A 13,403-nucleotide genomic window follows, 5' to 3' on the forward strand; every position below is an offset into this window, starting at 1 on the left:
GAGTGCTATACCAAACTTTGAACCAGACTCTACATCCAATCCTGGATTTGAAAATTTCAGAATTTCAGACTTGCTGCAAAATTCAATGACGTTTCAATATTCAGCCGTACTTAAATTTGACATCATTTATTCACGTCTATAAATGGAAATATCGAAATATTTATATCCTTATTGCAAAGGAATTGCTTGTTTTTTCTGTTCTGTAAAGTCTGTTTTTATCAATTTACAAAACAGATGGTTGATTTGTTCCTTCAAGCTATCTAAAAATAAGGAAATTGTTGAAAAAATATCTCAACAGAAAAGTTTGATAGGTTTATGATTGATTTTTGAGGATGACATAAACAATTTTAAGTACATGAATTGAAGGAAATAAGCAGCTTTTCATGGTTCATGATAGGACGGTTAATAAAACTTGAGAGATGAAATTTTGATATGGCAGCGACAAATTTTTCGAGAAAAACACTTGCTAAATTATTGATTTTCTGTTTAGCATCTAAAAGCCTTTAAGGCATTCGAACAAAAAAGCAGCATAACAAGAATATGACAAGAGAAAACAGGTGAAATTTACAACTTTTTTAAAGCTTCTTATTTCCTAGCATCTGCTCTTATTAATTTCCCTGACTGAATTTTGCCATCTCATTCAGGAATACATTGCAGACTTGAATGGTCATTGGATGCTCTTTTTATTGGAAAATAAGAAGGTATTCTTGAAATTCATAAACAATAGACTCACTGAATTTGAAATAAATGCGCAGCAATGGAAATGAAAAAAATTATGTAATTAATTTGATGAGGAAATTTTATGAAACTTTTTGCGATTGTTTATGCTTACTAAATTGGAATTGAACTGAATTTGGAATGGTGTAGTGACCGAGGGGTAGTTGGACAGGCTCCAGAGTGATTAAATGAATCAATTGGGATAGCGCAACTTAACAGCGAGGTATCTACGGCATATGGATGCTTAATAGAAATATTAACAATCTTATTGAACTTTTATGAGTTATTTCCTTCTTGTGGACATGGACACAATAACTAAAGACCTTGCAAGAATCTAGAACACACTCTTTTTAGCTGACAGAAATCTAATTTAATTGCATAGCTGAATGATTATAAGGTCAGATGTGTAATTAATTTTGCAGGACAGTAGACTAACTTTGGTCCTTTAGCATTAATTGTTAATGAAATATACAGCAACAAATTCTTATGGTAATTCATAATTCAGTAGCATTTGAGTTTGTCTGTGACATGTGCAATGTTGAAAATGTTTGTTACGAACTGTTTCTGAGAAAATGGACTTGACCATTGAAGTTAATAAGAAGATAAGTAATTTGGTACTAGAAATGTGTTTTATCGATCAATGTTTAGGGTTATTGGGTACAATTTGTTGAAAATTATCAAATTGATGACAAATAGAGCAATTCACTGGAAATGGCTTAGTAATCTAGATCTATGAGGTTTTATTGAAGCAGAACTAGAAGCTTTTAACTATCACTGACCGAAATTTATAAAAGTCTGATCCAGATTATAAACAGACCATCACATCATTCCTGCAGTTGAAGTTTACAACTTCACAAGATCCTTGATTTATTCATACCAATACTTCAACTAAAGCCTCATCCAACATAATTTCAGGATGAACATCTACGCTCATGCATCTCCCATTTATTATCATATGCTAATGACTCATATGTTCAGAAATATGCCAAGTTAATGGCTGTTAAAACTCTGTAATGAATAACATTGAATGCAATAAACAATATAGTGTAACTGGATATTTCATCGCCAACACAACAGCCATTAACAATGAACAAATTATTGTCATCATTATATGAATATATAAAAAATGCCATCCACATTATCGTCCTTCAATCTTTATTATTGCTGTCACAATTTTATGATGTGTGTTTTTTTAAAGTTTTTTTCTGTCTTGTCTAGATGGAAATGAAGATGTACTTCGTTGATATGTGAGGTAAATATTGTATCTATAGATAATAAAGGCTTGATGACACATTTGATTATTTATGAGAGGGTATTAATACGCGAGCCGTCCCTTCTAGCAATTTAAACTATGAAATATTCATGCCATGTCACATTGATGCTGTTTGATGGACGAAAAGGAGTGACCAACGTATAGCGAATTGTGTCAAAAAAATATTTTCACTTCCAACGAAGCAGCACATCAACGCAATTCAATTTTTTTATATCTATTTGCTAACAATTCACGTCATTCCTTGTCTTGTTTGTTGTCAATGCAAATATTCGATATTCAGTTCTATTTGTCTCACTCGGTCGATTATAATTTGTGCATGCATATCGGATGGAGATTATTATAAGCATCGTTAAATTTTACAGTACGCTTGATATGAAATAAAAATAAAATTATTTAAATACTATCACTCGACATTTTTGTGTGTGCTGGCTGCTATCATGTACATCATTCAGCAATGCAATTGTCGTCAGTATCGCTGCATTTGCATTTATTTGCATGAATCACCATGAAATTGATAAACATAAATAACATATCAAAAAGGCATACACTGATGACTCTCTTTTTAGTTGCTGAACAATCTGGAGTGCTTGTTGTTTCGGATGTTGAGAATGAAAAAAAAAAAATGATAGCTTTTGTACATAATTGACTCATTGTTTTTCATGAGATGATAACAGCGGAGTAGATGTTTATAGTTTTTAAAGTGCTTGAAGCGCTTTCTGCTATTTTTGTTTTTTGAGATTGTCATGGACTCTCTGAATTCTGGAATGCTGTTCTTCTTGACAACGGTGGCTTGAAATTTATTTTTAGGCTATGAAGGCATGCTTTCAAGCAGTAATGGTCAATCATATATTTTTCGCGACACATCTAGGTGGTAGGGTTCGATTGAAACCGATCGTCAATTATTCTGACGGCACACAGGTTGCCCACTACTGCATAGAATGACCTGAACTATTAGGGATGAAGCTTAGAAAGTCTTATGTCCTCATAAATGAATTATAGCCATATATAGATTCTCACAAGACACAATAAATTGTCGTATAATCAAGAACTATTAAAATTAAAACATTCAATGTAGAGCTGCGCATTCTACTGCTCTTCAATATCATGTAGATACACGTTAACAGTGAGCACAATATAAAAAATATTGTCATGGAAAATTGTAATTCAATTTATAACATTAAAAAAAATTGCAACAGTGTTGCGTGAAGAATATAGTATTGATTATTTGCCAGCTCATGCATAAGGTTACATATACTGTCATGCACATTCACCAGATTTACATTAAATTTTATTTATTTTTAAAATATATATTCCGATAAAGTCTATTAGCATTATAAAATTTAACAGTGCAATTTAATGACTTTTTTACAAAATGTCAAAAGACTGGAGAAAACTTGATTTAGAGACGTTCATGGCTAGTTTGGTGCCGACCAGCTGTGATTAATTTGACAAGTGACTTGAACCTTTTTTTTTCTTGTTTACTTGACATTCAATTTCACGCTGCTTTATTGCATAATATTCTTTTAAATTGCAATTTTTAATTGAATGATGCTTCGATGGAGAATATGAAGCATTTAATTGGTCACCATTGAGACACTTGATGTCAAGTTTAATTGGAGATTTTTAATTATTTTATTATTATTATTATTACATATTATTATTTAAAAAATTGGCAGTAAAGCAAATTTGATCTTTCCCGACTATTGTTACACTCCAATTGCATGATTAATTATGAACAAGAAGCATGCACTTTTGAATTATTTATAGATACAGAAAATGAAACTTGATGGTGCTTACAGGCTTACATTTGTGCAAGCAATGCTATATGCTTTACCACAGGCTATTTGAATCTGATTTTTTTATAAAGTTACAAAGCGTAAAATGATTTCTGGTCAGGGTTGGGAGCTGTTTAATAGAGTGAGGATCTTGTAATTACTGTAATCTTGCAAGAGATTTTATTGGCAGCACCAAGCTTTAAGTCGCTATCCATTAATTTGAAACACAATGTTAAATTTAAAACCTGAACATCCCCACATAAAAGAGAGCAAAATTGTCACAGATATAAGAAAAAATCTGAAAACGTGATAGTCTATAATGAAGCCATAGAATGCGCTAATTAATTCAATCATTATTACGTGATGAACGCATTATTTGTTCTCTCAATTAACAACCCAATCGGCTTCTTCTTTTTCCTTTTAATTTTCATTCAGCTTTTTCCATTCTTCTTCCATTCTTTTAATTTAATTATCACGTTCATTACTTCGTGAAACGAGAAGTAAGAGCAAGAAGAGATGAAATGAAGGGAATAATCTATTTTAGAATAGAAATGAAAGTCAAGAGAAAGGAAGAGTTGAATTTGTGATTCTGACTTTCTTTTAAGTGTTTTGTTGAGTAAAAATAGCAAGATGAAATTTCAAGATAGAATGAAATTTACTTGAGGAACTTGTAGACTAATTTTAAAGGAATGTTCATGCATTGTAGCTAAAGATGAGAAAAGGGCAACTTGATACTATTTTTCTTGTGAGACTATACATGCTTTCCGCATTTCTATATCTTAATGTGATTAAAATTAATTATTGCTTTAATAATTACCGTTTAGTGCTTGAAAATTCAATTAATCATTGCTTTATACTGAATTGCTGATACAATTGCAAATGCTTAGTATATGAAATTAATTTTATAGCATTTCAAGTAGACAGGGATGCCACCAGGAGAAACAATTTACACAAAATTTATCCAACAAACAGGGATACCTGAATGAAAGAATGTCATGTCCTGAACTCAATATTCGTGACTTTACATTCCAACTACAAATGACTTTATCTGATAAATTTTAATACATAACATTTAAATGTTTCAACATTAATTCCACCACTGTGGAAGTACTGTGATATGAAGTTAATTAGTGCTTTTAAAGTTCACAATATCTACGACCTTTAGGGTATGAAATACTGATTACTTTTCTAAAAATATAACATCTATTCTAGAGATTTGCTACCTAGGAGTTTTAATCTGTATATATGAATAGAAAAAATATGATGAGATTCTGGGTAGAGATTTTAATTCATCTCATATAGCTTCGAGGTTCTGTTGTAATTGTTGTCAGTTGTTCCCAATTGATATCTCTACAAGTTGACTGGAAACATTTAATTGGAAAACAATTAATTCTAGTTCAATCCAATTGACATTTAGGACTGATTTCTGAGCGCCACACCACAGTTGTCAGGGCATCGCTATGTCGCAAATACTATAATTGCGCGTTATCTATTTATAAAAGGAAATAAGCTAGTGCTTTATTTATAAACCCCAATTAATTAAAATTATTTCAAAATTAAGATCCATTATAATTTTTTGATAATATTAACATCCTAATTCACAAACTTAATTATAAGGAGACAAAAGCTATTGTCTGTACTTAGTAAATTTTACAAGATTTCCTCCTTCAAGCACTACCAACATTTTAATTAATTAAATTTTGGGAAGAAAATATACATTGAATCATCTCAATCTACTACAGCCTATTAATCAGATTACATTCCCATTTATTCATTATCAGTGTCTGTCATTACCCATCATGTTACATGAAATTAAATTTATGTCTTATATAAGATTGACAACAAAGTATTTTTGATGATTATTACTTAAGTAATGCTCCTCAAATACATCCCAAGACAATCGTGCGGATGGAATGGTAAACCATAATGTCTATCACATTTACATCACGCATATATCCTTTCCATTCTCATCCCTTTTCTGTACATTCAAACAAACTCTCTCGAGTGGAGAGGAAAATGAAATTTTTTGCTGACCTTATTCGTCATTTTTTCTGCTTCTTTTGCTTATTGGTTGAAGCGAAACGAGAAATAAAATACAAGAAAAAATTCAGAATTGAATCACGTACTGTGAAAACTCAGAATTAAAGTTCGGCTAAAGTTCTTATTGAATAAAGTATGCGTTGAGTGTTTAAATTTCTTTTTTGAAGGATATGTTCCGAGAAGTCTTTGGTAAAGCCATTCAGCATACGCACAAAATTGTTAAGCAAGTAATTCCAATGAAGGCAAATTTGGACGGAAAATTTAAGAATCTTTAAGAATTTGAACAATTTTTGAGTCAGAGTTTGAGTTTTTAAGGAGAACTTGGCAACTCCTGGAACAAGATATTATTAAATTGTGTCACTTGACGATTAAAATTCATTAATTGGGACAATTTTGAGTTTGAGACTGAAAAGCTTATATCTCAATAAATCACATGAACCTGTATCACATGTCTTGAACTTTTCCATCATTACTCGTGATTATTTTCAAGTACTTCAAAATTTTTCGAGGGATTTTCGAAATATCAACAAACACTCAATGCCTACATTACACAAAAAAGCGAGAACTTTGTTATTCATTTATCGCGTTTAGATTTTTGTTTTCAACATTTTGAGTGAATAAATTGTTATTGTAAACAATGAGGAAGGTAGTAAGAAGGATAATAATGAAACAATTTTTTCGAATGGGTGTGAGAAAAAGTTTTGTCTGATTCTGTCTTCGGGTCTTTTGAGGTTGTTTTTAACAGTTTTTTTAAGAGAATATTTATTGCGAATGGTGTTGGTTTAAAATTTTCATACCTTTTCTAATTGAAAGTCTTTACTTTGAAAAGTAAACAAATAAATATTTCAAGTCTGTAAAATGCGATTCAGCAAGATTCGAGTTACTTCCTAGCCAACAATATACATTTCTAAATTTACAGGGTTTAGTACTAGATCAAGAACAATTTTAATTTCGGATCCAATCCCGATCAACACAAATTAAGTAGGTCCGGCACGGTAGCCTCTATTTAGAACTAAATGGATGACATATCGATGTTTAATAAAAGAGCACTGGCTGAACCTTAAAATTAATTTATGTCGCTCGGGAAAAGACTGTTAATCAATTTAATTTTTGCCCCTAGCTATTTATTAATGAACAAAATTTATCCATCATATCTTTATGTGACTCGCTTTTTCTAGACTATGATAATTTTACGAGTATCTAAGAATAGAAAATCATGTTTAAAACATCTCATTATTGTGGTTTGCTGATTACATTTCATAGAACATAATCAAAACTTGATAACAGTTCTTTATGCTTTACAATGTTGTATTCTGATGAAAATATTGTGGTTCTAGATATCATATCTAAGTGGCAATGAGGAACTTAGAATTAGTCATTAACTAGTCACAACGTATTTGTGTCCACTCGGGTTATCGTCGAATGAAACTTAATTCGATTGAAATTTAAAATTAAACTTGAAAATTGAGGAAATATTTCTCAGGAAGTCAAGAATAAAATCCAGACTATCTACTTCAATTGCACAGCAATTATTACAATTGAATCTATAAATATTGAATTGAAGGCTTCTGTTCTGTTGAGTCAACAAAAAAGTAGTTTTTATCTACGTTGGCAATTGAGATTGATGAAGTAATTGAAATAGAAAGTTGAAAATTATCTAAAGTTGATAGAAATGTCTGTTAATTTTTAGACAACTTCCTTAGGGCTGTTTAAAAAGAATTTCAAAATTTTGAAATTTCCGTTCACAAAAAATTTCAAAATTTAGTTCCCCCAACCATTAAACTTCAAATACATAGCACCTGTAAAATTTTTAATGAACATTCCAAATCAGCACTTTAAAATCACTAAATCAATCAAGCTAACAAAAAATAAATTTTTATAGTCAGAGTTAAAAAATTTCATAGCCACTTAACAACTGTATTAGATTACAGATATAAACCAACACCACTTCTGATTTCTGATTTCATCCCCGAACTCTGTACTTTTGTGCATATCCACGAAGTATATCGATTAATATTTTACGTCAATTGTTCGGATTTTTTTTTTTTATTTTGTTTTCATCAATTTATCATTCAAGTCTCTGGCTTGAAATATTCTCGCATTTTTGTGTGCTGCATTATGGCTTTTGATTTCTTTTATAGAAAATAATTTTCACTAATCTGATAAGATAAGATAAAAGGCAATACAAGATTTATGAGCATTTGAGGTAATCAGACATTATTTTTGTGTAATTTTTCCTTCCCATTCGTTTATTTTGTGGAACTTTTTTTTTAATGATCCTCAATACTATTGCTGTATGTCGCATATGTTATGACTCATATAGAGGGATTTCAGACGAAATAAGTGGATAAAAATGGTCATTTTTTATTTCTACTTCAGTTACTATACATTAACAAAATAAACTGTTTACACAGACTGCAAATTATTATCAAAATTACTGCAAAATGCTATGTGTCGAGCTAAAAGCTATTAAATTGTTCCCTTAACAGACCTCGAATTTCTGCATATTAAAGTGTAATAAGACACAATTTGGAATAAAAAATTGTATTTTCTACATTCGAATGAAATGTTTTATATAAAAAAAAGCATAATAATATTCAGGAAGTCCATTTCCTTGACTTTTGGAGAATAAGACAACCAAATGTGCCATTTTGTAGAGAAAATTGAACAGAAAATGATTTTTTAAAGTTTTTTTTTGCGACTTGGGTTCTCGGTGGTCTTGTGGTTTGATATACACAACCCTTGTCATGGGTTTGAGAATTGTCAGGAAATTAGTGCTCCAAAATGAGTTTATCGATCTATACCCCTTGTAAAATTACAACCAGGAATGCATTTAAGGCACAGAGTAGGGTAAGATCCTACTGCAAATTAAAGGTTCATGTATGATTACGATACATAGCTAATGTATGAATATTACTAATCTGAGTAGCTATATACTCAAATTCCAAACACATCTAATTTTTTCCAATCAAATTTACTCCAAAAACTCTCGCCTTAAACATCCTATAAGCTTTAAATTCACGACAAAAAACCCGAAGATCACACAATCACTGAACAAACCCAAGAAAAAAAAAACAAATAAAAGGAATGTAAAACTGATCTAGGGCAACAAACTTCGGAAATAAGCAGTTATAGCAGATTAACTTCAGGTCAATACACTTAAATGTCATGTTCATTAAATATTATGTAAAATTCAGAGACTAAATAGTCTCTATTGACACTGATACCAAAGACATCTAGAAAAATTGAAGCTATAGTCATGAAATCACGCATTCTAGGCTATTCTAGTTCGATTTTTTAAAGGAATTCTTAACTTTTATTCTTAATGACCTTCCTTTTTTAAAGAACTTTCTAGAACATTATAAATTCCGATTCAAACAGCTGACAAGTGATAATTCCCCCCTCGAAGAAGCAGCAGCAAGCAACAAAAAAAAGTTTCATCACATTCGGTGTCAAATAAATTCCATATTTTTATTTCTTTTGTGCGAAACAAAAAAACTTGTCTAATAAAATTAAATCTTGCGATTTTTTATATATTTTTTAACCTTTGCACTGTTTCATGTCTTCTTCTTTCTTATATCACATTCAACTCCTTGAACTTTATCATTTCTTTATTTTTTTCGTTCACTTCTTCTTTGTCAGTAATACTTATAGTATCATGTAACCTTCACCTAATAATCAATGTATATATTTAAATAAAAGAGTAAATTGAAAGCGATAAGTAAGTGGCGCTAATGGCGTGCTATAGCAAAATATCTCATTCTATTTTTGCGGCATTTCGTTTGATCGAGGCAAAAAAAAAGAGTCGTAAGTGGAGGAAGAAGTACATTCATTTGCATATACAATTTTCTCTTCCTTGCCATTACATACGTCATTAAGACATAAGAGATACAAAAAGGAATGTCTGGAGAATGTCGGATACCCAAAATTTAGCAGCTGATAACAGATTGACTTTAATGCATTTATTTTACTGAGAAAAAAAATTATTTTTTTTTGTTTATGCTTATCACTATTTATGTTCCCATGTCTGTCCAGACTGTTCCGAGTGCTATTTCACTCTCTCTCATCACATTGACTTACTTTCATTGGATTGGAACTTAAATATGCATAAACACATTATTCACACAAAAAAACGAGACGAGCTAATGAGTTATTGGCATTTTTTCAATGGGTCTTAAAGCAGCCTTAAAGGTATAAAAACTCATCGACATAAAGAAATAAAAAAAAAGTCAACAACACAAATGAAAGTGATTTAAATATTTTTTTTTCTTTCTTTCTCGTTCTCTTGTGTCTCTGCGAGCACTACACACTTCTTTTTGCGTACACAATATTTTATAAAAATATTTTTTATTGGCAAACAGCTGAAAAACACTTTTTTTTTTCTTTTTTTAAGCCTTCTTTTTTTAAAACTTCATTGTTATAGGAACGAACGGTCTCTGTGCCTTTTGCTTTTTTAACCATCAGACAAAATGTGCAAAGATATAATTGCTTAATGAGGATTTTAATGATATGCAATAATTCTTGGACTTCCTTCAGTCACTAAACACATTAATTAATTTTTTTTAAATATTTTAATTTCACAAATTTTTTTACAAATCTTTTAAATTTTTACTATAATTTCCACAAAATAAAACTAAACGCGATAACTGACTTAACTAACTTCTTGACTGCACTCAACGAATGAAACTGCTTAACTGACTGACTGAAGAAGAAAATAAAAAAAACACAACGAGTCGGCAAAAAAATACTGAAGTGTCAAGAAATTGAAAGAACTTTTTTTTTGTGTTTCGTGAACACATACAGCTGTGCATTACTCTCTTTTCTCTCGCGCACTACACCATGTATAAATGTTGTGTGTGAGTGTATTGGTGTATTGGAAATTTTTCCAGTTTTTCCAATTGAATTTTCCGTTAGGAAAATCTCCAAAAATTTTCATCAATTTTACTAAAATATGTTAATAAGTTTTTTAAGGATTTGTGCTTAATTTGTGGATTTTTGGCAGTTCCACCTGAAAACAAAACATTCACTAATTTTTTCATAGATTTTCCGATGAATTTTCCCAATAAAAATCACTTTCCTTTCATCATTCAACTCACATGTTTCATGCTCCATTGGAACTTCCAATCACTCAACATTCAAGTCAGTAAAACATTCAAATAAAACATTGTCAACTTACCTCTTGATCTCATCAGTGATCCTTCGTTTTGTTTCTTTAATCTCCTCCGTTTCGTACTCTGATGTAAACGTGTTTGTATCAAATCTTAGTGACTTCTTTTTGACATCAGTCACAGTTGCTGGATTTAAAATTGATGGTATTGTTGGTGCGGATGCTGTCAATCCACAAGGTTCATTTATGATTGGAATTGTTGGTAAATTACAGTTCAAGGTTAATGCTGCAAGAATTGATGACTTTCTTCGAATTGGTACTGTATTTGGCGCATTATCAGTTTGTGTAGTCATCTTGCAAATAATTCAGTTTTGCAAACATTCACGTTTCCCACGGTTAGTTCATCTGCTTATTATTCAATGCTGTAATTCGAGAAGATAAGAAGAAAAAGAAGTAAGTGAGTGAATGAATTGCTTGATTCATATTTATGTGTGTTTAAAGCAAATCTTCTTATTCCATCCACCTCAAGGTATAAAAATATGAATTTTATGCAAATTGGGGTAGCGCTGATGTTTGATGAGATCGTATCGATTTCGATATGAAAATATTGCGAAATTATTTTTATCTTTATGTTCATTTTTGTCATCGGAAGAGTTAAAATCTATAGTTTATTATGGATTTTGGTGGATTTTGTGTGCGCAAAAATTTTAATTCGCATTCTTTGACTTTTTTTAGTCATTTGCATTCAAGATAGGGGTCAAGCGGTCAATATATAAAGATTTAAATTCAATATTGTCATAAATTTAGAGATTGGTCTAGACAATATGTAAGTTTTGTCTGCCGTACTGTCTATTTGGATGATGTAAGATCAGCTCAGATCTTCTTTACAGCTGTCGCTAAATTTTGCATTTTTAGTGATTCTACAAACATTCGGAGGTATGCTTGGTCTGTTACTATAGGAATTTACAATACATAATAAAAATTCAACGACCCAGAGACAAAAGAATCTAGCCACGCCCCTGCTAGACACTCAAAATCGAAAGCATGTTCGCAATCCTATTCTTACATCACTAGCTGTTGCTACCTGTCAATCTATGGTATTTAATCAATTTCTCATCCTTCACAATTTAGTGACAATCTACAAACCGAAAATTGGTTCCATTAATTTAATAAATTCTTCCCTTCATTCCTATAACTTGCCAAATATTGATTTAATTTATGTAAAAAGCTATTAGGGATAATTTATTTATTACTTTACATTGATGCTTCTGAAGTACTGTCATCATTGTAAGTTTCAATTTAATAGCAATGTACATTTTTGTTCAAATTACCGTTATGTTCTCCCCTTACATGAATGATAAAATCAAATTCTTATAGTCGCTCGATAAGCTTAAATAAAATTTATATATTCTATAATCTCATATATGGAGCAATCAGCTCTTGTTATTACAATGTAGATTCATTTTTACATTGATTGAAATAAATATAAATTCATGAAGAAAATTTGCATTGTAATTGTTCAGGGAACTTTTTTCATAAAGAAATTACAGCATAAAATGTACAAAATTCATCAGAATTGGAATAAAATAATTGAAAATTCCAATCGCTGATTTTTGGAGATAAGAAATTTGAGTTGAAATGTAATAAAATATGATAAGGGCGATAATAAATGATGTCTTTAGCTTTCTTGGTAAGGTTTGGGTCTTGAAAGTAGGTTTTGGCTTAAATATCCCCGATTCAAATCTCGGGAAGTAATTTTAATAGCACAAATCACTTAATCAATCCAAAATTCGGCAGTAGGTCAGCATGACTCTAGTATGAAGCCGGATTTGAACCGTATCTAACACAAAATTATTGTAACGTCGATCTGAGGCTAGATTATCGATCGATTAATCGATTTGTGTTCCTCGGGGAATTTTAATGACTTAAAGTTGTAAAATTGATTAAGATTCAAGACTTTTCCGACATGAGAAGATTAATGACCCAAAAAAATACCAATTATTCAGACACATCACTAATGAATACAACCTGAAAAAACGAGCATTTCTTGCGCCTTCTCATGGAAAATTAAAATCGTGCCTTCTAGGAATTTTCAATGATATAATTTTCACACTTGAGTAAAATGATAAAGTTTTAAAAACTCATTTTACTCACATTTTGGGTACGAAAACAATCGATTTGCTACTTTATTATTATTTTTACGGAAGCTTCTTCCTCTTGAAAAATAAAACTTTCTGAATAGATTTCTAATCAATACAAGGTTACTATGACAATATTATACTGATTGCTTTGATAATTAAATTTCCTGAGAAGATCTGAATGAAAATAATGTTGACGTTTTTGGAATTTTATTGTGTTGAAGAACTGACGTGAATGATAGCGTGAAATAAATAAAACAATAAGTTCCTGGAAAAATGACAGTTTGTTTTCAAAATTGAAAGGGACCATAAGGGCATATCATGTCAATGACAGGCCTGGAGAGTTTGTGAAA

General features: G+C 30.7%; 1 protein-coding gene across 20 annotated transcripts in view; it reads right to left on the reverse strand.

Annotated features, from left to right (window-relative positions):
* Window positions 1-13,403, reverse strand: part of KCNQ (KCNQ potassium channel) — a 148,880-nt gene that overhangs the window by 121,624 nt on the left and 13,853 nt on the right. For 16 of the 20 annotated variants that reach the window (XM_070645665.1, XM_070645666.1, XM_070645688.1 and 13 more), the window contains exon 2: window positions 10,982-11,334. In XM_070645665.1, coding sequence (XP_070501766.1) covers window positions 10,982-11,265 — 284 coding nt within the window. In that variant the 5' untranslated portion in view covers window positions 11,266-11,334. Of the gene's footprint in view, window positions 1-10,398; window positions 10,498-10,981; window positions 11,335-13,403 lie in introns of those variants that run through there. The other 4 variants (XM_070645683.1, XM_070645684.1, XM_070645686.1 and 1 more) reach the window with 4 other exon arrangements.

Source organism: Chironomus tepperi, unplaced genomic scaffold, assembly GCF_022539635.2.
Source record: "Chironomus tepperi strain 1889 unplaced genomic scaffold, CSIRO-AGI_Ctep_v1 contig_354, whole genome shotgun sequence".
Classification (NCBI taxonomy): domain Eukaryota; kingdom Metazoa; phylum Arthropoda; class Insecta; order Diptera; family Chironomidae; genus Chironomus; species Chironomus tepperi.